General features: G+C 39.6%; 2 protein-coding genes across 6 annotated transcripts in view; one reads left to right on the top strand and one right to left on the bottom strand.

Moving 5' to 3' along the window:
* The window catches only part of FAM210A (family with sequence similarity 210 member A), a 35,032-nt gene extending 11,630 nt beyond the window's left edge, over nt 1-23,402 (top strand). Inside the window, exons 5-6 of one of the 2 annotated variants that reach the window (XR_009558034.1) lie at nt 231-3,822; nt 5,439-23,402. Coding sequence is in view for 1 of the 2 variants with exons in the window: in XM_035124886.2 (XP_034980777.1) it covers nt 231-530 (300 nt within the window). In the remaining variant the exon portion in view is untranslated. Of the gene's footprint in view, nt 1-230 lie in introns of both variants that reach the window. The other variant, XM_035124886.2, reaches the window with a different exon arrangement.
* Nucleotides 12,283-24,739, bottom strand: part of LDLRAD4 (low density lipoprotein receptor class A domain containing 4) — a 278,078-nt gene continuing 265,621 nt past the window's right edge. For all 4 annotated transcript variants that reach the window (XM_035124991.2, XM_035124995.2, XM_035124992.2 and 1 more), the window contains one exon: nt 12,283-23,825. In XM_035124991.2, the coding sequence (XP_034980882.1) occupies nt 23,283-23,825 (543 nt within the window). In that variant the 3' untranslated portion in view covers nt 12,283-23,282. The remainder of the gene's footprint in view (nt 23,826-24,739) is intronic.

Here is a 24,739-nt window from a genome sequence, read left to right as displayed (position 1 = left end):
CTGAAGCTTGGGAAAACTTGCACATATCTTTTCAGAAAGTAGGGAACTGGGATGGCAGGGAGAGTTTTCCTGCCAGGGTAAGGATGATGCTTCAGCTTAAGAGATACAAGTAGTTTTTGTGCTGCTGCTGCAGCTAACAATGATAGACCTGTCAGGAATTTTGCCTGGTAAGAGGAATTTGCCGTTGAAGTTATACCTGTATGTGTATTTCCCTCCCTCTTATTGACAAGATTGCAACTCCGGCCAGATACACAGTGACTTTAGGAGGGACATCTATCACTGTAAAGTACCTTCGTAAGCAAGGCTACATGTCTACACCACCTCTAGTCAAGGACTACATTCAGGATCGAATGGAAGAAACGAAAGAGCGACTATCGGGGAAAATGGAGGAAACCAGAGACATGATTAGTGGCAAAATGGAAGAAACAAAAGAGAGGCTGACTGGGAAGATGGAAGAAACAAAAGATAGGATAACAGAAAAGATACAAGAAACAAAGGATAAGGTTTCATTTATAAAAAAGAAAGAATAGGAAAATTGGCAGCAAAACCAAAGCATTCGTAACTCTTCAGCAAATGTGGAATGTATACACTTGCTGCTTTTTGTTTCTGCTTCTTTTAGGTGTTTTGGGCTGATTAGAAAGTGCCAGTGATATGAAAACTAAAATAATAACATCTCTAAGGCTCACACCCAACTTTAGAAAATTATTGCAATATTTTCAAGTGTTAGGATTTGGGACCATAGCTAGGTCCCAAAGTGGAGTTCTGTGGTCTGCCTAATTATGACCAACAGTCTTGTCTGGATCTTTGTGGAGAAAGAACAAATTTAGCTACACATCTGATTTGAGCTGACCTCTTTGTCACTGTTAAGTGTCTTGGAAACAATGTATGAGAATGTTTGGGTCATGTACACAAACGTATTTTGGAGATGGTGTCAATATTTGTAAATCATTTAATCATAATATTCTTAAAAGATCAGGTAATTATAAAAATATATTACTTCTATATTCTTATTATAAACAGTTTACTGAATGGTGTGAGAGAGCGACTGTAAAATGATACTAAACTTAATTGTATATTTAAAATGCACAATTGGATTAGACTAAAAATGTCATGCCATCATTAAAAGTTTTTAAAATGAAGAAGATAAACCTACCTCTGAATAGTCATTTACATTTTCATCGTTATGTATAGAGTAAAGACTGATAGATGCTGCTGCCTTTTACATTGAAGAATCCTAGAAAATTTCCACAAAACTTCAGCATTACTATACTGTTTAGTACTATGGAGTAATCTAAAAATTACAGGTGTGATTTCTATGATTCCCATGTTGTTGTCATTTTCTGTGGGTGGTAGTCAATTTTTACTCAGAGTAGACCCATTGAAATTAATGGCCCTGGCTTAGCCATGTTCATTGGTTTAAGTGGGTCATCTCTGAGTAAATCTTCATTGAATGCCATCCAAAGATACCTGTTCTATCTGAAGCATAACATGGCATTTCAGTTCTCCTGTGGTTTTGTTTTGTTTTTTTTAAGCGCTTATAAGCTGAAATATAAAGGAGTACTGCATTGGAGTGGGAGATCCAGAAACTCATGGTACACCCTTTCAACCTCCTTGTGTATGTATACCACTGCTTGTGCTGTGACTGGTGGCAAAAGGAGTCAGTGATAGGATTGCACCCAAAACAGCAAACGTATTTTCCAATCTGGTTACCTTTAAGCTATATGGAGGAGGATATGTATTTGTCTGTCTATTTCTAGACTTGCTTCTTTTATTTCTGTCAAGTTACCAGAAAGCATCTGTAGACTTAAGATGCTGCGAGATTGATGGCAGTCAAGGAGGCATCTGCAAAGTCCATTGCCAAAATGTGCTCTGACTACTTTTTCATGCTACTGATTTAGGGAATTGTTTTCTTTAATGCTTTCAAGTATAAGAGGGAAGCACTTACCAACAAAAACCCTCTTGTGCAGAGCAATTAAGACTTTTGAGAGTTACACTATTACAGGGTGAGTCCTTTAAAAGAGGTCCCGTGGATAGAGTACCCATGTTCCATGGGGCCTTTTTTAAAGGACTCACCGTGTATAAGAGTTCAAAGACAGTATTTGAACAATGATATAAATTGCTCCCCTCTTTACATGGTCAGTTTTCGATGGTGAGGCTGAACTTACTGCCACTTGTGTGTGTGTCCCAGAATGAGTTTGTTGAATCCATCTTCCAAGTGCTCACCATGCCTTTTTTCTTCCAAGGTGATATGCTTCCTTTGGTCCCAATTGTACAGGATGAGCACCACTCAACACTGCATGTTCATCCTGGCATTACTGTATTAGTTCAACTGAGCTATCCAAAATACCCCTGACATGAATTTTTCTCCTTTCTCTCATCACATGGAAGATGAATTGCCTTTGTCATTCTGGCAGCTGGCAAGGAGGATTTTCTATGTATATCAGGAAGAAAAATATGTGATAAAATAGGTAGTTGTGTCCACCACCAGGTGTAATGCTCTTATAAGCATGCTTTGTGAATGGGACAGGATGCACAAGAGAGAAGACATTGGCAGTTGGCCCTTTGTCTTTCTTGTATCTTTTAATTGAGTGAAAGGATTGTGGGAGAAAATAGCTATGGATAAAATATTCAAAAAGGTGGAGGTCAACATAGCATGAACATTTGCCACGCCAATTTTAAATTGCTTTAACTGCAGGTGTCAAACTGGGACCTCCCCTGTTGCAGAGATTTGAATCAGCAGCCATTTTCACTCAGTTTCTTAGCATATGTCATAAAGCTGAAAATAAAAGCAACATGAAAGCAAGGCACATGGCCAGCATCAGGAGGCGCGGGGAAGTGTGACCATGGTTGTGCCCCCATATTTGGGTCAAAAATGAGCCCTAAAATAAGCAGCCCTAATGTAAGTGAATTCAAAGTGGGCACCTGCTTATTAATGGGATATGGTTTACCCGGACTTGTACCCTGGTATGTATTGGCTTGCTTTTTCCTGGATAGATGTGCGGATCTTGCTAGAGGAAAGCCCCAAAGGTTGATACTTAGAACAGCATACTTCAGAAAGCAGCACTGAGGTCATGAGGTCATCACAACGTGCAAGGACAGCGTAGTCAAAAATAAGAGCCATGGCTGGAAGTGAAGTACCACCATGGCCTTGACCCTTAAGCGCAATATTTTTTTTATTTTTCCACAAAGAGCATGTTGGAGAGTTATGCTGTCGGATGTCAATTGCATGGATGTTAGCTTTCACCCTAGTACAGAGTTGGCCACTTTTACCTTTGCATATATAATACACATAAAATGGTACAGGGGGAAATAGAGGACTGCAGCCTAGGAATCTATTTCTGAACAACTTTCCCTTGCTTGTCTCTGTACTTTTAAGGCAAGTTCAAAAGAATATATTCTGGTTTAATGTCAAGTCTATTTAAAATGAAACAATTCCATCCTCTTTCTTGAAATAAAATTTGTGTTTTGTTGTAGTGATAACACCTAGGGCTTAAAAATAGTATTGGGGTGGGATGTCATGCTGGTATAAATGGAAGCAGTATCTGCATGCTGCTGCTGCTGTGCTTGATCATTCATTTCAGTGTGACTTTCCCTGGCTCTCTGCGCCAGCCACACTGAAGGAAGAAGATGGCAAAGCCACAATATTTGGTGAAATGTTCTGTTTCATCCACTACCCTATTTATTCCTTGACAAGTTTGCCTTTTTCTTATATCCACTGTAGATGGATCTTGCTGGAATAAATTTTGCAAAGTACCATTATTAAAGTACTCATGGCACATCATTACTTGTCTGTGGGTTCTTCTTGTGTCACTGAGAGGATCTGTAAGTTATAACTCCCTTTTACCATCCTCCAATGCTTTAAACATTGTGCTGTGATAGAGATATAAGTTGTGTGTAGTGTGTGTTTCTGAAAAGCAATTATCTTTTAAATGATTTTTTTCCCCATAACTTTTGTATCCTTACTGTGGGAATAATTGTGCTGAAACTTTTGCTTGGAGTTTGCAGAGATGTTATTCTAATTTTCCCTAAGTGCTAATGAAAAACAAACTTTTGCTTGTGAAATGGTTGTAATATTAAATTGCAGCGCAACCATTCTCCACTTGGTCCCTAATAACTAGTTTGCTGTTACAAATTTTCCTCTGAACTGTTTTCTTTACCACCGTAATTATCTTTGCGACTCCCATCCTAAAGAGAAAACAGACAAATGGAGAAAGCTCCACTGGACCCAAGCCATTTGCTCTGCAAACACCTTGTGGCCTCATGTATTCTATATGAATTACATAATTCAATATGGGGGGGGAAGAGAACTTGCTTTATAGCAGGAGCACCAGACACCATGGCTTTTCATTCATTCTTTGGTTTAATTCATTCATTTGGTTTAATTCATTCATTCTTCTGTTTTAATATTTCAGTTAAGCACAAATCCATAATATTTCCCTCCAAATAACTGGTACTAATTCCAACAAATTTCTCCAGAAAAGTATGGATCAGACTGTGCTATGTTATCTTCTTAGCTGAATCAAAACATTCTGCATAAAACATAATGTGAAGGCATCTTTAGTGAAATAAATTTCTCAGCTGTTAGTGCCAGCAGTGATTCAACTGAAGAGAGCATTATCAAGACTTGTTTTGTACAAATATAATGGAAGTGTTCCCTGGCATATACCAAAGTGATCAATACAAGTTCAATCAGCAGAGCAATCCTAAGATGGTAGGGGCTGAGCAATCCTAAGGTGGTAGCAGACTTTCTGCATGCACAGAGTAGGACACGTGCAGGATCCAACAGTCCTTCAGCCATCTTTTCTTAGAGCCTAGTCTTGTTCCTTTAATTTCTTAAACAAAATACTATAAATAAGTTACTTTTTAGATGCACAAAAGTTTTTGTCACCATTTTTAGAATCAGTATTAAAACAGCATGAGACATTTTGGTATTTCAGCACTACTAGGATGTCACGTTTCTGACATAATTGTTATGAACAAATAAGCTTTGTAACAGGAGGATTTTACTTAGGTGGTTTCAGACTTTGGAAATGGTCAGATGTAAAGATCTCTCTGTGGGCAAGTTTCCATAAGTATACTGGTCTGAGGCTTAAACATCACATGATAGCAATTGCATAAATGCTTCCTCTGCCATTTTTATATGATCAAGGGTTGCATCTCTCATGTTGTTTCAGCCTGATGGAGATCCAGTCAACTTTCTATTACTGCACCTCGTGTGTGAATTAGCATTTTCATAAATACAGGCTAGTTTGGGTTTAAAATCGAAGCTTCTGTGCTTTGCAATACTGTACAACATCTGCTTAGAACTGGAACCTGAACAAGGCCCACAAAGTCAATAATTTATTCATCCATCACAGCTTGTCCAGGTCACTCCCTGTGTCCCTAGAGTACCTGGGAATTCAACAGCCATGCTTACTTGGCATCTGATTTTATTTTAGCTTGGAAGCTACATCTCATGAACTTGCTGCTTGTCTCGCTGAAACAAGATGCTAGATAATGTGTGCACAGAATCTGCATGCAACAGACTCCCAGGTAACCTGATTTCATATTGGCATAGCCTATGTGTTTTTCCTCCTTTCTATGACTTTTCTGTCAGGTTTGTTTAATGTTCTGCTCTTCTGGTTATGTGTGATCCCTTCGGGGGGTTTGCTTAATAAAAATCAAGCTCTATCCTTCTGCATAAATAGTTTACTGTCACCCATAATAATAATTACAGAATCTTAATTACCTCTAGCAATTATGTGGCTAGTCTGATGAGGACAATTCTGTAAGTAGAAAGAACACATCTTGATTGTATAAGCCTGCAAGCAAGCCTGTAACATTGAGTTTGTTTCCTAGCCTGATTAATTAATCAGACAATCACAGGCGACTCTGTGCATTAATATAAACTTGGTTTGCTGTTTTTAAAGGGAATTGTCAGCTTTTTGAAAAAAGAAAACATACAGTATAGTGGTAGATTTTTATTAAGGGGATGTATTTGGACACGCAAATGTGACTAGAATAATAGATAATGGAGAACTTGTCCACCACAATGTAAGTAATGCACAAGGCAATAAGCAACTATTTTACTTTTAAAAGACAACTGAAGGCAGCCTTGTTTAGGGAAGTTTTTAATGTCTGATGCTGTATTCTTTTTAATATTCAGTTGGAAGCCGCCCAGAGTGGCTGGGGAAACCCAGCCAGATGGGAGGGGTATAAATAATAATTTTTTTTAATTATTATTATTATTATGCAAGGTACACAAAAGGAGAAGTCAACAGCTTTTCATTACTGATAACCATTCTCTAATGACTGTAGGATTGACTATAGCTAGGGTTAACATTGATTTAGTTGTGTGGGTGTGTCTTTTAAGGTGATGTCTTGGTTATATCAATTGCCAACATTAACTGGTGGGTGCCCACATTAGCAATTCCTGCTTTCATATATTAAGGTCTGCAGAGTAGAGGATATAGATGAGAAAGAATAACAAATCCATTATACATTCAAAAGGATAGAAGGGCAAATATCAGTGGTGGACCAGAAGACATTGTACAGATACTAGAATAGATTTTAATGGTGTTTATCAACTACATTTCCATTTTAAAGAATAAATTTACAAGTATTTACCATTTTTAACCCATCACAACTTAAAGTGGAAATTGATGGAGTACATTAATTTGACTTAGTAAATTTGGAATTGACTAGTGTTGTTGATAACTCCGGTCACCATTGGGACAACATCCCATCCCCAACCTCTCTTATGCAGTCCATAAATTCTCAGACGTATGAACATCTTTTCACATGGAACATCTTGAGTTTCCATGGAGGAACAGCTTCATGACATCCCTAGTTACAGATGCCCCTTCCCTGCACGGAAAGGGCCCTAGAGCATCAGCTTTACATGCTGAAGGTTGCAGGTTCAGTCCCAGGCTTCTATGGGTAGAGCTGAAACATCGTCTCCTGGAGAGCCACTAATAGTCGGACTAGACAACACTGAGGTTGCTAGAGGTGGTGGCGGCTACTAGCCATGTTGGCTGTGCTCGAGGCAGTCATGCTGAAAGCCAGTTGCTGGAAAGCATGGGAAGGGAGAGTGCTTTTGTGCTCTGATATTACTTGTAGATTCCCCACAGGCATCTGGTTGGCCACAGTGAGAACAGGATGCTGGACTAGATGGCTCGAGCCAGCGGGCTCTTCCATATATGTTATGTATCCTGTTAGGTGTTTGTTGGAAGATCCTTTGAATACCTTGCGCTCCTTTGTAATCTGGTAATGGGTTGATGCTTTAGTCTAGGTGCTAGTGCAGGCATCCCCAAACTTTGGCCCTCCAGATGTTTTGGACTACAATTCCCATAATCCCTGACTGGTCCTGTTAGCTAGGAATTATGGGAGTTGTAGGCCAAAACATCTGGAGGGCCGCAGGTTGGGGATGCTTGTGCTAGTGCTATCTGATATTAGTTTAGCTAGCAAGGAGGCTGGATAATTTTTTGCCATGTCATCCACATTTAGAAATTCTCTCCCCAGAGCATTTCATTCCATACAGTACTGACTTTCAGAAAATTTGTGAACAAATGAACCTTTTGTATGGGTGTGCACTTGGATATTGATCATTGTCTTGCGATAGATCGTGGTGGTTTTTTAGTTTGTGGTGTTCTTCTAACAATTAGACTGCTATGGTTGTTGTATGGTTTCTGGTTTTATTGATGTGTTTAACTGGCTGGTTTATTGATTGTTGTAATGCCATGTTTGCTGCCATAAGGGCACATTTTGGAGCCATGTGTGGGCTATAAATCTCAAACATGAATAAATAAAAATAAATCAGCCTGACCTTAATTGCTAGCCTCAAGCATAGGAACTTGTAGACGCCAGCAATGAGACCTGCTCCATAGACTGTATCTTAAGGAAAGCACTAACATCTAGAAGTGGGTATCCCATGACAATGCAGTAAGGGGTGTAGAAAAGAAGGTGCAAGTAGAACACCATGCTCAAGTGCATCATGCTTTTGAGGACTTAGCAGATTTGAAGCCTTGTTGCTGCTGCTCCTACAATGTGCATCAGCCAGAGCATTAAAGCTGCCACAATAAGTGAGGTTTATTTTCCAATTGGTAAATGGACTGCAGTAAGATTTTGACTTTAAAAAGAGCACATATCCCAGTTGGCAACCCAGTTGGCAACTAAAGGGCTTGATTTTAAAAATTATGTAATCCCATTCATGCCAATGAGCTCAAATCACATTAAATCCAAATCCCCTGCCTTAACTGAAGTGTCGATTGGTCCTAGCTACTTCAGTGACAATTAAATAGCCTTAAATCTGAGTACTTTGATTTAATTAGGTTGGGAATCCTATGAGAGACACTTATTCTGCTGGACTTATTTTCTGGTTCTCAAATAAAGAGAACAACAGAATGACCATTCCCTTGGACACTTTGAGGATGACTTTATTCCTTAAGACTTTTGGAATCACATTGTTATCCATGCTGAGCAGTGGCGCAGTGTGCCCTGATCCTCAGTCTGTGAAGCATTTCAATCCTGGGAATGTCACATTTACCATGAATGGATAGGGGAAGGGTGTACACACACACACACACACAGCAGGGTGGGAGAAAGAATCTTTTCCGCAGTGAGAAGAATAAAACTGGTTTCTTTTTCTCTTTTTTCCTTGCTAAGAGATTCCTGCTGTGTAGGGTTAAATGTAGGTCAAGCTGTCTGAGCTTGTGTCTGCGATCTGCAGCACACTCAACACTACATTAAATTGGGATTTTCCACTTACTCAACTGTCAATCTCCGTAATATCGGTAAAAGTTAAATTAATCAGGAGTGAGCAGGACCTGGCTCTCAAGGGGGCTTCTTGAGCTCCGGGGTGATGCTTAGGCTTGTTGCAGGGAGGGGGAAAGATATGGTTTCTGTCACTAAGATATTGCTGTGTCCTGGCTGTTTGCCTAGAAGCTTCAGAATCTCAGAGAGAAAGAAATAATGTGCCGCTGTTAACACAGATCAGCAGAGCTGTTGGGTTTTTCTTTCTAAGCACTAATGCCACACAATTTGAATTAGAGGCCCACAAAAAAATGCCAATTTGCGTTCTCTTGGATAAATCAGGTTGCACTGCTTTCCTACATTTGCTCCTTGTCCTGTAGTGTTGACATCTCTAAAGACAATAATGCAAGAACCTACCTTATGCAGAATTAAAACCATTGGTCCATCTACTTCAGTATTGCTATTCTCTTTATTCCCAAAACAGCTTATTTAACAAGCCCAATGGAAAACTGAGCTGGGGAAGGTGATTCACCCCTGACAAGTAATTATACCTCTATTCATCATTCCTCTTCTATTCCTTTGCACAAGGGCCCTGAAAAGCATCTGGGAACACCCTGATGTATTATGAGGCTTCCTCTGCTCCTTTGCAACTGACAACAGCTCAGAACATGACTTTTCTTATGTCACCACGTCAGATATCCTATTTAGGTTTGCGGAGAGCTTTTAAAGCAGCCTAGCATAAGACTAGATTTGCTTTCCATTAGACTGTGGGCTGCTGCTGTTGTTTGCAGGGTTGGTATATTTCAGAGGAAATTACCCTGATATGTGGACCCGCAGAGTAAGGTTGATTTTGAGGTATGAGGGTTTCTTAGAGGTACTGAGTGTAGCTCAGCTCAATCCACTCCCCTGCCAAATATACTCTCTCCCTCTGGTAATAAGCTGCATTTTTGTATAACATGCTATGAAGATGAGTTCAATGTCATATAGAAAACATTGTGCCAATCTGTGGATTAAACTGTGCTGGAAATATCCCCTTCCCTCTTCCCATCTGAAAGTGGGAGAGGTTCAAAGAGCCAGTGTGGGATACTGGTTAGTGTGTTGGGAGACAAAAATCAGCCATGAAGCTCACTGGGGTCTGTCTGTCGCTTAGCCCAAGCTCCATCACAGAGTTTTGAGGATAAAATGGGAGAGTGAGGATGCCATGTATGCCACCTTGAGTTCCTTGGAGGAAAGGATGGGATATAAATGTATTAAGTAAAAAGTCTATGCTGAAGTTATAGAAAGATTTAGGTATGTAAGATTGTATACTCTGGAATATAATACAGATGAGTTAATAATAAAGCCAGTGTGGTGTAGTGGTTAAGAGCGGTAGACTCGTAATCTGGGGAACCGGGTTCGTGTCTCTGCTCCTCCACATGCAGCTGCTGGGTGACCTTGGGCTAGTCATACTTATTGTAAGTCTCTCAGCCCCACTCACCTCACAGTGTTTGTTGTGGGGGAGGAAGGGAAAAGGATATGGTTAGCCGCTTTGAGACTCCTTTGGGTAGTGATAAAGCGGGATATCAAGTCCAAACTCTTCTTCTTCTTCAGATGCACTATACAGTGGTACCTTGGTTTACAAACTTAATCAGTTTTGGAAGTCCATTCTTAAACCTAAACCAAGGCCTGCTTTCCCTAATGAGGCCTCCCGCCGCCGGTGCCCTTCCACCATTCAGCTTCCATTCTTAGACCAAGGAAAAGTTCACAAACCAGGACACTACTTCCGGTTTTGCGGAGTTCGTAAATTGAATAGTTTGTAAACAACCGAGGTACCACTGTATCCCCATTGCTGGCGAAGACCAATTGGGCTAACTTAAACTAATAACCATACTCTTTGGATTTATAAAGCAGCAAGAGCATCAAACAAAATAAAAACATGTCCTGGCCTCTTGAGGGAGTGTAAATGAGGTCATTTCAGGAGATGATACCGGAAGCAGGGTTTCTTTTTAACTGCACATTTTAATTAGAACTCAAAGCACAGCAGATCAAAAAAATGTGATCATGAAAAAGCCTAATTAATTTTTTGTCTAAGCAGCAAAGTCTCAGAAAGAGAGCATTAGCTAGAAAAAGGATTATTATTATTAAAAAATGATTGTATTTAATGAGCATCAATACGTTTGGGAGGCTGAAAGTGAACCTGAACATTCTATCACATAATAGACAAATATTGGATTCAACTTCCAGCAGGAAACCACCTATGGAGATGAGAGTGACCCTGTCTATAGCTGGTTGACAGGCAATGATTTCAGGAGGCACAATCAAATGGGAGCCATATTTTCAAACAAATACAATTACAATCAAAAGCAGATTAGGGGAAAGATCAAAGCAGTCTCAGAAATGAAGTTGTGTACATTTGACTGGTGCATTGGGGATTTGGGACCAGGGTTAAAAAAAACAAACTTAGCTTTTCTTTAGTGGAATCTATAAAATGAAGCTTTGGGGGACAGGGGGAAGAAATCAAATCTCTCAAAAAGTGTTGTTGGAAGATACACCCAGAGGGTTCAGTAAAAATAGGTTTGGATTTATTTAATTTTTATAGCAAATAAAAAAAGTTAAGTTTAAAGCCAATCGAGTCATATACGACTAAATTGTCACACTAGCAGAAACCAGCAGAACTAGCACAGTTAGACACACACACACACCCCACCGATCTGCTGTGGAGGTTGGAGAGAGGCCCCAAAACACCACACAGTGTGGGAGGGGAGGGAGATTATGCTGTTGGAACAAGCAGGTTATTGCCTGAGGAAACACTCTTCTTAGTGCTACTCTATGTTTTTTCCAATCAGCCTATCTGGGCATGCCCTGATATTAACCCATTTTGTTGTAGTTTTTGCTACTGTTTGACAGTTTTCACAGGCTCCTCCCCCCAACATACATGAACTCAATATGAGCTATAGCAGGAAGCAAATTCACACTGCATCCAAAACACATTTACACCTAGGACTTTCCCCAAAGAATCCTGAGACCTGAAGTTTTCCTCTCATAGAGCTACACAGATCTCAGCACACTTAACGAAACTTCCCAGGATTCTTTGGGGGGTGCCATGGGTTTTAAATGTATGTTGCATTTCCAGGTTATGTTCAAGCATCTGTAACTGTTAGGCTTCCCACCTCCACCCCCTCATTTAGAGCATCATCTGAGAAAAGAAAAAACTGAACAAGAGACCAATTAACATCTTGATTTTTAATAGCTTTGTTCTGTGGTTTGACCACAGCTCCTTAAGAACAAGCATAAAATCTGTATTTAAAACTAACAACAGCACTTAGAGCAACATTTTCCTTTAAAAGTATTGCAATAACAGACCTTAGGTCTAAAAACTAGAACATCACCATTTGCTCAGTTAAAAGAAGGCAGGTACACAACTGCTGAAATCTTTTTCTGCATATAACTGGAAGTTACATTAGAAATTAAGCAGGAAATTGAGGTTAAAGGGAACAACAGAAGCTTAAAGCAAGTTAAGATTCCTTGTAGTTTCACATGAACCACTACCAAGAGGTTTGAATAAAAACCACATTTATATTTCCCCACCAGATACCTTAAAAAAAGTTTAAATGAAAGACTAAATATTGTAGATAGTGCTGTTTTTTATTTGTATTTTTGGAATAACTTGAAAGAAAATGCACACACACAAACAACCGAGGCAGACATAAGAGCAGGACATGTGACCCAGTTTGGAAAGCAACAAATCATATGCACCTTATTGTGTAACACAGATTATAGGCTGGAATATTAACACTAAAACAATAATAAAATGTACTGAAAGCAGGCATGAATGCAGCGGTAAATTCAGTATCTAATAGCCAAGTTAGTGTGCAAACCATAGAAACATTATTTGCTATTTGACAAGCTACTTGAAGACCACGTTCTCTGGTAATGTGTAAATTGCTTTAGTACTGCACGTGAAGAAAATGGTTACTCTGATAAAGTCTGTTTTAATTTTTGCAGTCTTAACAACATGCCTTTGAACTCTTGTTCCAGAGGGGAAGTGTTTGGTTGTATGCAGGTTGTTTTGGAGTGGGGGTGGGGGGTAAAGTTTGATTTAAAATTATATATATCTAGGAAGTGGGAAAGTCTGAACGGAGCTCCAGGTCTACTTGACAGGTTTTTATCATCTCTTTCCTCACTGCAGATTCAAAGCAGATTGGTTCTTTTTAAAGAGAAGGGTTTTGGAGGGTTTGTTTGTTTTTTTGGTCCAATGGGTATAAAACATTTTGTTATTGCAATTTTCAACCTGCATGCTAGATACCACCCTGCACACAGTTCACTAACATGCAAGGTTTCATCTACTCTGGAGAACATCACAATAACGCAGAGCGAGCAAGGAAATGGTCAGCACAACCAAAGTTTTAAAGGTTAGCACTCCATCTCCCAACCAAATGAACAAACAATATTTAAACCGTGCACACAAGTTTTTGGGAGGCTACTTAAAAATATCTAGTGTGGGTGTGGAGGTGGAAGAACAGAACAGATGGCAAAAATATGAAAGCGCCACAAACACCATAGTACTTGAGGACGGGGATAGCAGATAGTATCCTGGTACAGGATAGAAGTATATGTTTCCTAGGAGGATATCAACAAGCAAAATTGCAGGCCTGGTACAGAAGTAAGGATGTGCTAGTAAGAGCTTAGCAAAGAACACATTTCTGAACTCATTTGGCCTTGTTGACCTCCTCTGTGAAAGACAATGCAGATTGCTCCTCAGATTAGGATCAGTCCCTCTGGCAATGACCTAGATAATGATTGCTGACAAGGGCACCCAAACAAACAAAAAACTTTTTAAGCACAGCCTTTGAAAGCCACAATGTCTCCTGAGAACACAGCCACCAGGGGGACTTCTCTTCATTCCCATAGGTTAAGTCAACAAAGGTGTGGTCAGCATCAATTTATCAATTTGTGGTCCAGCTTTGCTGGGAGTGGGCTAGAAGAGACCGACTAGGATAGTTCTAGGATAGTTTTAACCTGAAAGGCATCCGCATCATCACCATGTCACTCAAGATGAGGAAAACAGACTTGTTAGTCAGAGGAACTAATTTCACACTCTTGATTAACAAGGTCATTCTGAACCTGAACCAACAAGGATATTGAAAAGTTCCTTTTTAAAAAAGAATAATAATTACAAGATTCTGCTGTCTTCAACACTAAAAACCTGCCTTAGTTTTTTCTGAGGTATTTGCTTTGCCTAATAAGCCTAAGCTCCAGAAGCTGGATACAGTGCAGACAGATGGTGAACTTGTACTGCCAAGGCAACCTTGCTGAGCACAGCACCTGCCACACCAAACAATATTTTCCTTGTTCTCATCAAGGGTCTAAGACCTGTCTCATTATCCAAATTAAAAACAAAGTCGCAAAAGGGGGAAAAATTGCAATAGACCCTTTCATAAGAAAAGAAACAAAAAATCCATTGGCCAGAAAAAGAGGTGGTCTTGCAAGAAAAGTAGCTTGCATCCTTCAAAAGTCACCATAACATCAAGCATTCCCAAGTTCAGCCTGCAATGGACAACCAGAACCTTTTAAAATCTTGTCTCACTCACACACACACACGATGGACAAGTTGGGAAGACACATCAAGATGGCAGTGCTTGTGTTCACTAAAATGAAAAGTGCATGAAAGTTTGTGGAGTGGAAAACCTGCAAAATTCTGATACTTTTGTGGGAGGGTAGCAGCAGTATGTTATTCCTTGTATCACTTGGATTATAAGGATTGGATACCAAGTCTGGTATCACAGTGACCAGCACATTACTACTGCAAAGGAAAGATGTGCAGGGAACACCAATTTGACCCCTTAAGATCACTGCCTGGACCACACACCAAATTTAAAATGGCATTTAAAAAATAAATCCTGCTCCTGTGAAACAAAAATGCTAGTCCATCTTACATTTTGAAGGGTGGTTTGGAATTAAGTTCCTACTTTAATCAAATCTTATTTTAAAATGTTGGCGTTTCAAATATAGGTGTTCTTAGGATTCAGCCCATCTCTAGGTTGATAAGAGTCATAAATAACGAAAAGAAGCCAATGGTCTAATCTCATAATAAGTAAAGCAGCAAGGAAAAATCAGCGGCTAGCTACAACGTTAAGTATTTATGCATTTAAAATGACACACGCAAACAACACTCACAAGTGACTCCTTACAGCAGAGATGTATCAAGCAACCGGTTATCATCAACAGGCTAATAATCAAAAGTGGTTTGTTCAAACTTTGTTTTCCGTTATAGTACTTTGATATTTCATAAGAAAATAAAAATACATGGGACTTCCCGTCTTTTGTATGCATTCTTTTGCAAATTCTTACAAAAAGGACGAAGCACACAAGTAGGCATTCACAAGTTCAATGCCTTTTTGTGTTTAAACAGTTATCTTCTATACATTATGTTACAATATTAACAATGGGTTTCGTTTCATTTTGTTTTTCTACCCATTGGGTAGGATATGTGCATAATATAATGTTATATACAGCACCCTTAAAAATCAAAATTGAAGAGACAGATGACCAAGAAAAGCACCATTTTCAGTGAGGCACAACAAAGCTGGGAGAATAGGCTCGATTCAAAGGATCATTCAAGTCACTGGGAATCTTTCTACTGAATTCAATGGCCTTTGAGGTTTCGAGCCTAGAGAGTGCAAGGGGGTTGTTCCTGAACTTGAGGCACCTTAGTTGCTTATGAACTATAATCGTGCACACCTCCAAATGATATATTTTATACACACATGTATACATTTAAGTCATATCCCTTTCGTAACGTATGGGACAAACACTGACAAAATATTTATTTATTTGAAGGGCAAAGAGATGGGGTGGGGAGGGAAATGAAAATGAGATCCTAGCACATACCATGTTGTATCCAAACAAAGAACCTGACATACCAACTCTACTTAAAGCAGAAGCAGCAGCAATGCTGCAATAAATAGCCTGATCCTACACAGAATTACGTGAAATTAAACCCATGCCCGTTTCAATGGAACAGACTTCCACAAATACAAATGGACAACTCAACAGCCATCACTGTCAACACACACGTTTGGTGGGACTGGAATAAAAGATTTTCCCCTAGCCCAATGGACAGCTTTCTAGCATTAAAAGGGAGTTAGATAATAAACTATCATTCAGTGTATTGGATTCCAAACCACCAAAGTTCATGCAAGTTGGGGAAAATATTTGTGTTTGGTCTTGTTTAAGACATGTTCAGTTCCAACTAGTCTCAGCACTCAATTTGTTCTTCAGAACAGAAAGTAGCAATAAAAGACAGTATGAGAGCTTTCACCAATATATTTGTAATTCTAACATTTGACACTGGTGGTTGTCATCACTGTAATATTATCAGGGGGGGGGGAATAAACCAGGCAAATGAATCACCTAAAAAAGCAAAGCCACCTTTAAAATTGGCATTCAAAAGGCAATTTAGCATACACACCACTGACTTCAGCAGGAATATATTCAAATAAAGTAGTGAGTAAGCCTGTCTATTACGGAAAGACATTCATAAGTGAAATGGCTAGTTTGGCCACTACAAGTCAATAATTGGATAATCCAATTACCTTCAGAGTGCTTTTAAGAGTATGCACTCAGGTGCCAGGGATGGAGGGTACAATTCAGTGTAAAAAATAATAATTCTTATTTTGGCAAAAGATTGGTGGTTCCTTTGTCAACATAACTGAAGAATGTCATTGTCTTCTTATACCTTGTCACACAAAACTCGCTTGTCTTAAGCCATTGGGGTCATCCAAATTGCAAGCATCAGTCTCCATATAGGGGCCTCTTTATTTTTAAGGAGCACTTAAGGACATAGTCCCCAAAGCCTATCCATCAAGGAAAATGTATATGAATGAGCCCTGTCTCTAGGAAGACTTGGAACAAGAACTATTAATTAGTTAATTTAGGAGGGTAATTCTCCCATGGAGTTCTACAAAACAAGAAAAAATAAGCCTTGCTTGATGGCCTTAGCCATATAGATTTTCAAATCCAATTCTAAGCACTACTACTAGTAGAAACTACCTGGCAGCCACAGACTTCCCCCAAGGATCATACCAGAGTACAAGAAGAAGAGATGAATGGGAGGAAATTTTGCATTCTTCCTAGCCAAATCTAGGCAGAAACATACACAAAGGTGCACATACAGGTAGGGGGAGGAGGACTTTTGAGAAAGAAAATCATGGATTTAATAGGATTTTTAGTAACATTCGTTGACAAGCAAACAGTGAAATAAAGGCAAAGAACAGATTTTTTAAAAAAGAAAAACCTTTGCTCATTTTTCTTTAGGAAGGTAATGATCAAAATTAAAAAGCAAGCATTGACCAAACTAAACCCATACAAGGTAGTGCTTGTGTGGTGTTGCTGATTCTGCTTCCATAGGTTCAAAAGGATGCTTTCCTACTTGCATCAATCCAAAAGTAGTCCTGGGCAGGACACTTGCCAAAGAAGAGAGATCTTTGATGGAATGCAAGTTCTCACACATACGCCTGGGTGGGGTGTGGGGTAGTAAGAAATATAAAAAGGTAAGGGACGCCAGTCAAAGGCGACTATGGGGTGTGGCGTTCTTCTTGCTTTCAGGCCGAGGGAGCTGGCGTTTGTCCACGGACACCTTTCAGGGTCATGTGGCCAGCATGACTAAATCGCTTCTGGCGCAACAGAACACCGTGACAGAAACCAGAGTGCAAGGAAACGGCATTTACCTGCCCGCAGCAGCAGTGCCTATTTATCTAATTGCTCTGGCGTGCTTTCAAACTGCCAGGTTGGCAGGAGCTGGGACAGAGCAATGGGAGCTCACCACCATCGAGCGGATTCAAACCACTGACCTACCAACCAGGAAGCCCAAGAGACTCCGTAGTTTAGACCACAACTCCACTCGCATCCCAGCAAGAAATACATAAACATATAAAAAGAAGAAATAACTAGAAGTAATCACCTGACCAAATACTTGTTGCATTCTCGTGACAAACACTTCTAACTTTTAACCAGCTCCTCTCAAATTTGTAGCTCTAAGGGCAAAAAGGCTTAATTAGTTGATTTATACCATTCAAAAAGTCCATACCAAATCTCTGGAATAGTACTGAATAATTTCCTAAAATCTGAATAGACAAGACATTCAATGTGTCTACGAAAGCAAATATATCGAAATGATATATAGAAGTTTCATTGGCTTCACTACAATGCCCTCTGGAAGTTATGTCAAGATAACACGTTGAACAATTTTGTGCATTGCACATCATTTTAGAGACTTTTTTTTTTTACTGAGTTAAGAGTTCTAATGTTTTCAAAGGGTTCCCTCACCACTACCACCTCCAGGCCTATAAACCAAAGGTAGCATTGCTTCACAACACTTTTTCTCCAAATTAGAAAAGTGATCTGGGTTTTTTCTTGGCCAAGGAGCATGCAGTTAACTGAATAGTATGATATCTCTCGAACATATAAAACTGCAGGGGCAGTTTCTAGCAGTCATGCTATGGTGCAGCTTCAGTGGACTGAAGACTTACTGCATCCTGATGACACTGCCCGCCCGTTGATTTAGCATTATCATGCCAAAACAAGTGGCACCAATCAGAAACAGTATCTGTGTGTTGCACATTACAAGTCACTGTTCTGGAATGTGTCCACTGAGCTGATACTCAAAGATGCCATTTTGATTAGCAAGAATAAATTTGAAGACTGGTAAAGCTCCTGTGTGATTTGCATATGTCAGTATCACTCCAAACCCACAAATCTAGATGCATCTTTAAATGTTCTACATACAAAGAACTCATTCTACAAGGAATGCCCCTATTTCACAAACATATCCAAGCAGTATTTTGTGTAAAGGAGTTGGAAGACATAACAGATGTTACTTAATTTCATGCCCAACACAGAACAAGTAGGAATGAAGCCCTGAAAATGTACATGCAGTGCAATGAAATAAGTAGCTCCCATTGGTACTCTCTTATAACACTTAACTTTCACTTTTAAACTGCACAATTGAAAGAGCCCTAAAACAACTTCTCAATTTTAGGCTAAATTATCATACCATCTTAAGCCCCCCAGTTCACCATTTTCACAAGTGGAGAACTTGTGAGCTAGTTCTGCGCTAGAATTCTAGTTCTCAACAGGAATTGCCACATAAACCTTTTATCATTTCCTTCCTAGGAAGAGGCGTTTATAACATTTTAAATAGTGATCCCATATATGCAGGCCTTTCACAAAAGTGTTGAATAAAGTCTGTTAATACTAATACTGTTAATACTCTCTCTACAGGAAAAAGGGAAGATAACACTGCAAATTCTGAAAGAACTAGATTTGGATACAATTGATTTTCAAAACCAATCAACACCTAGAAGACTGCTGCAAAATAGTTTAACTTGTACCAAACTAAAAGCAGTTTTAAGTGTTCCTTGATTGTACATGGTCTCAAGCCCTAGTTGAAAGAAGCTTGACAGGTGAAAAATGAAGCTATTTTTTTGCATTATTCTCCTGTATAACATCTGATGTTCGGGGGACTGCCACACACTGTAACAGAAAGATGACAAGGGATAATCCTCAAAGTTGGGTTTAAATCCCCTCTTGCATATAGTCTACAAAAAATGGAGCAGCCAGTTTTCACACGTCCCTTCTGTCATAGGTTGGTTTGAGCATTGTGTGTATCTCTATAAAGAGAAGGTGCTCCCTTTTGAATGATGCTAAACATGGAAAGGTTTAGGACATTCGTTTTGTGGCCTAAACACACTTTGCATGTTTCATATTGCTAGCCTTTGGGGAGGAGCAGCCCTACCCCTAAACAGAGACAGCCACTTCAAGCAGCTGATTTTGGATGAAATGAAAGGGCAACAAACTTGGTGTGCTTTGAATGTTAAGGAGAGGGACTACCTCAGATATCAAAATAATCCTGACCAGCTTTTGCGATTATTTGCAGAGACTTGGGAGCAGGCCTCTGTAGCGCTTGTCTGAGGCCGGGGGTGGGATTCTTGTTAGAATGTATAAACTCACAAACAGTATAGGTCTAGCAGGCCGCTAGTGAGACCCCCCCCCCCCAACCAGCGTTGCCCTCAGAGGCCTGGGGCAAATGTATTTCCCCCCCCCCAAAAAAAAAAACTACATGGGCCTGCTTGGAAGGGCACTTGTTTTCAGATATAGAGTTGATAATTTTCAATTTAGAAAGGATTTTTTAAAGTCATCCCGCACCAAGTCAGGATTTGTTTTGATTGAAGAAATTATCTTGCATTTTAAACATAGCTATCCACCCCTTGACATCCATTCCCACCTCATTCAAGAATATCTGCCAAAAAAAGGAATCCAGGCCACATGTAGTCTTGCCCTGAAGCAAGTACAAAGGATGCACAAAGCAGCACATTAGAATTTATGCACTAGTCGGAGACGACTAAACAACTAAACAACAACAACAAGCACACCAGTAATTCTTATCCAGGATGCTAAGCAAACTTTGTTCTCATTAATGAACCCGGGATCAAATTCATTATGTCAGGAATGCCCTTGCAGGTGCGAAAAAGGACAGCAACAAAAGAGAAATGTCTCAATACTCACAGATGCAGCAAAGGGAAAAGATAGAAAGAACCCAACAGCCAGCCAAATAGAGATTGTCCCAGTCCCAGCTTAATGTGGTTGGAGATTATGTAAGTGTAAAGGAGAAAGATGTTTCAGCCTTGATACTGCTTAGAGACATAAAGATGGGCCATCTCAAGGGTAAGCATCTGCTCATGAATATGCATATATCTTTAAGCCCTCACGCCAAATGCATGAACGATGTAGAGCTTTCTGAAATAATAAAACCTTTGAATAAACACAGGAAATCGGAGAGCTCAGGAACTTGTGGCAGCCACCTAGAAATAATCCTAACCCTCTGCAGATCAGTGCTTAAACTTAACACTAAACCAAATCCAACAGCATTACCTTTTATGGAACACATTCTTGGCAAAGCAGGGAGCAAATTTGGAGTCCAGGTGGTCTACTGCCAACACCTACTTGCCCATCGGTTGATCCAATAAGTTCCAGTTTGTCAGCTGACTTTCAATTAACGACTGCTGAAATGCAAAGACCTTAGAGGTTTGAATAAATTATCAGATCATACAACAGGAGAAACGTTCTATAGATGCAAACACACACGTGTAAACTTTAAATCCAAATTATAAAGGTATGCCCCATCTCTAACCATTCAATTCTGTAATAATTAAGTTCAGAAACGTCTCACTTGGAAATCACATTAGGCAGGAGCTGAAGAACAGCTGGTCATTTAGTCTCACTGAACCGAGTCCAGTGGATATTATTAAATGGATACTACTAAATCACCTTATAAGCTTATCTCCCTTGAAAGGAACAGCATTCACAAAAAGCAAGAACTCCAAGATAGCCGACTTGTAGTGGCTGTTCACACAACTAAGCTATCACGAGATATTTAGTTACCACGTGACAGACAGAGGTATGCAAGTCAGCCCCGCTTACTTAGATGAGAAAAAGAGCTTTTAAATCATGGCTACTTTAGGACTACGAGGAAGTGGGCTGTGGTCAGCTCACAAAAAGGTTCTGTGGTTTTAGATTATTATCTAGACTGTCCCTCAAGCTTGTCATCAAGTTCACAAGCCACCTTAGATTAATGAAAGCATATTTACAGAGAAAACATCTAGAGCAAGATATACCACACATGCTGATTTGGCATAAAAACTCTGCATAGGTCAGAGACTCCGTTCGGCAATCAGGTTTCAATCTTACGTTCCTTTAGTTTGTGAAGTTCAACAGAAACCCAAACTTCAGCAAGCTGAGCAAGGACTACAGCCCAGGTCATTACAATAGTTGGTACACCTGTCAGCTGTTCGGGTTTGCAAAATGGTGCCCTTAATGACTATAGAAAAGGGAGACTTCCAAGGGAAATCTTCGCCATGCAGCTATAACTCTCAGGAATATCAAAATTTAAGACGCTTTCTTTTAAGGTTCATTTGTTAACTGCATTTGAAGTGCCTGTTTGTGCTTTGTGTGTGCTTTGTGTTCACAACCAGTCCCCTTTGGAATACCTTCCAATTTCATTTGCAACACAGGTAATCAATCACAGAATGAAATACAAATTCACTGGGATTCCTTAGGCTGCATTTTTTTAAAAAAAAAATTGTAATAATATATATGTTACAGTTCTAAAGTTATATTCAAAAACGTGACACAGCATGATCCTAATAACAAGTTTACACAACTGTTTGCACACTCGACATAAACCAGTTCAGATCAATGCATGAAGACATGATTAACCAATTACAAAACTGATTAACTCAGATTCCCAAACAATTCCCCGTAGCATTCTAATGGTGCAAGCTCGGCAAACAACCACTTTAGCATTGTCAAACTAGCTGAAGAAATGGTAGCTACTAAGGAAAGGGCCTACAGAGGTCTGATCTAGCACACAAAAGATAATAGGAAAATCACAACAAAAGTGCAATTTAACAGCAAAAACTCATAATGTATGTTTAAATCATTTATTGTAGGATGTCAGGCTATGCAACTGATTATGGGCTCAAGTGAAGATAAAAATCTGCAGAAGCTTTAGGTAACAAGGAAACTGCATTTTTTTAAGAGGGGGGGGACAAGCAATAAGATTTAGTAATAATCACACACAAAAAGGTAAATGCATCTGGCATTTTTATCTGCTTCTAGTTAAACAAATGGCTTATAGCAAAAACCACCTAAAGGAAACGCCTGCAATTTCACATTTGCTTTCTTCCACTCATAAATTTCTAAGACAACTTGCCAATGTCCTATTTGAATGCAAAAATTATTGCAAAAGGTAACATGTTAAGATGTCTTTTGCTGTTTATTTATTTATGGAAAATGGTAAAAGAACTGATTAAATCCAATTCCCCTTTCAATGATTAATCAACAGAAGCCTAGACAAATTTCTGAAGAGGGTTCCTAGGGGCTAATCATTATTCCACAGGTGAAAAGACAACATATAGAAGAACTTCATGTAAAACAGTTCTCATATAGTGCAAATTTAATACACTTGTATCACAACACAAATTAACTCCTCGTATTCATCTAGATTTTCCCTAACTTTATACCTTGGCACACAAAACAGAAATGCTGAGTCAGATAAAAAATTCACACTTCTGGGAGGGCGGGGTAAGGATAGCAAACTGGCCCATTTTGCCCCCATTTAACTAGTAACCCTTTCTTGACCTCTTCTTTTAGCCATTCACTCAATATAAAACTGGCTGTGTAAGCCATATTTCTGTGCTAAGTTACCTCTTATAATTAAATAAATTCAAATAGTTTATTTAAAATAATAATAATATATCCCCCACCCACCCCAAAATAGAAAAGAAAATTAGAACACTGTTCATGGCCAAACTGAATGGAAGGTTGTGGTTGTTTCAAACCACTTTTCATGCAATTCCCCTGAAAGGAATCAGAAACAACAGCTTTGCACGTTTGGTTTTACGAAACCGCATCACATGAAACTTAAAACAATATTGTGCACAGGGGCATATAAACTTCTATAATGCTCCTGCTTGATTCTTCCATCTCTCTTCAAGTGCATATGGAAAAGGAAACTAGACAAGGTTTCCTGGTTTCCTGTCTTTGCCTTTAATTGGGACTATTGTGCTCTCCGAATTGTTCTGTTGAAACTGAAGTCTGCTCCCCCTATGTGACGAAGGAGGTGCATTGCTTTGCTGGTGATGGAAAAAAGAGGAACCTGGGTAATGCCCCATGACCTCACTGTAAGTCGGGGGTGGTCCTTCCATCCTTCCATTACTGCTATAATTGGTTGCACTTATGCCCGAATTGCTGCTTGGTGGGCACGGGCCCCCACTGTACATTGAAATGTCTATCAAGTCACTGTCAAATATAGTTCTGTTGGGTGGTGCCCTCACAGATTCTCTGTTGAGTTCCATCTGTTGTTCTGGGTCCCGAAGCTGCAGAGTGCATGGCCCTTGGTATGGTGGCGGCTCTTCACCATCGGAGAGGGAGATAGTAGGAGGGAGGTCAATCTCATGCTGCATGTATGGATAGGTTGGCTGGAAGCGGCTGAAATGTTCCCTCTGCATAAAGGATGGAGCAGTAAACCTGTCTCTGGACCGTGGGGCATACATGATCTGCAGTGTGAAGGAGGAGGCATCGACTAATCAATAAAGTTATTAAAACGTAGTTCACACATGTATTAGACATACTCAATAAAGAGACACATAACATGTGTGGGGTAGAATAATGTGGAGACAGCATCATAAAGGGTTATTTTCCTGGATATTTTCCAAGATGTCTTATATAACCCAAGCATCTGGGCCAAGGAAAAGGGCATGGAAGAGTTTCAGTCATAGGAGAAGACTTCTGCAAACAAATTAGATTTAACCAATCAAACGAATGAATTCCAAAAATTAGGGAACTTCTGATTCAAAATTATATTCTCCACTGGGTCTTTGATTCGATTCCTTGAACCCTAGCCAGTGTATAACACCCATGGCCCAAGGAGCTCTACACGAGCAACTGCACTGGTACCTTGGTTTACAAACTGAATCCGTTCTGGAAGTCTGTTTTTAAACCAAAGTGTTCTTAAACCAAGGCACACTTTCCCACAGCAAGTAATGCAAAATGCATTAATCCATTCCAGACTTCTAAAAACAACCCCTAAATCAGCAATTTAACATGAATTTTGCTATCTAACGAGACCATTAATCCATAAAATGAAAGCAATAATCAATGTACTGTACTATAAAATAAAACAGTATTGTAGATGATAAAAATGAAAACTAAAAAAAATTCTTACCTGCACTGATCATAGTCATTTTTTGGATAGGGGGCTTTAATCCATTTCCGCAGTCACACAATCAATCAATCAGTAGCTGAACTGGGATCCACACAGATCCCCACCACCACCACGCTGCTGTGGGAAATGCTCCCTAGAGTGCACGCCTTCCGCAGTGACATGGGGGGGGGGAGTTGTGTACCTGCCAACCAGCTGGCTGACGGGCGTGCAGCTTCCCTCCCTCGCAGCTATGGAAAACACCATGAC

The sequence above is a fragment of the Zootoca vivipara genome, chromosome 8 (assembly GCF_963506605.1).
Source record: "Zootoca vivipara chromosome 8, rZooViv1.1, whole genome shotgun sequence".
NCBI classification, from domain to species: domain Eukaryota; kingdom Metazoa; phylum Chordata; class Lepidosauria; order Squamata; family Lacertidae; genus Zootoca; species Zootoca vivipara.
This window is presented reverse-complemented; position numbering and strand designations above follow the sequence as displayed.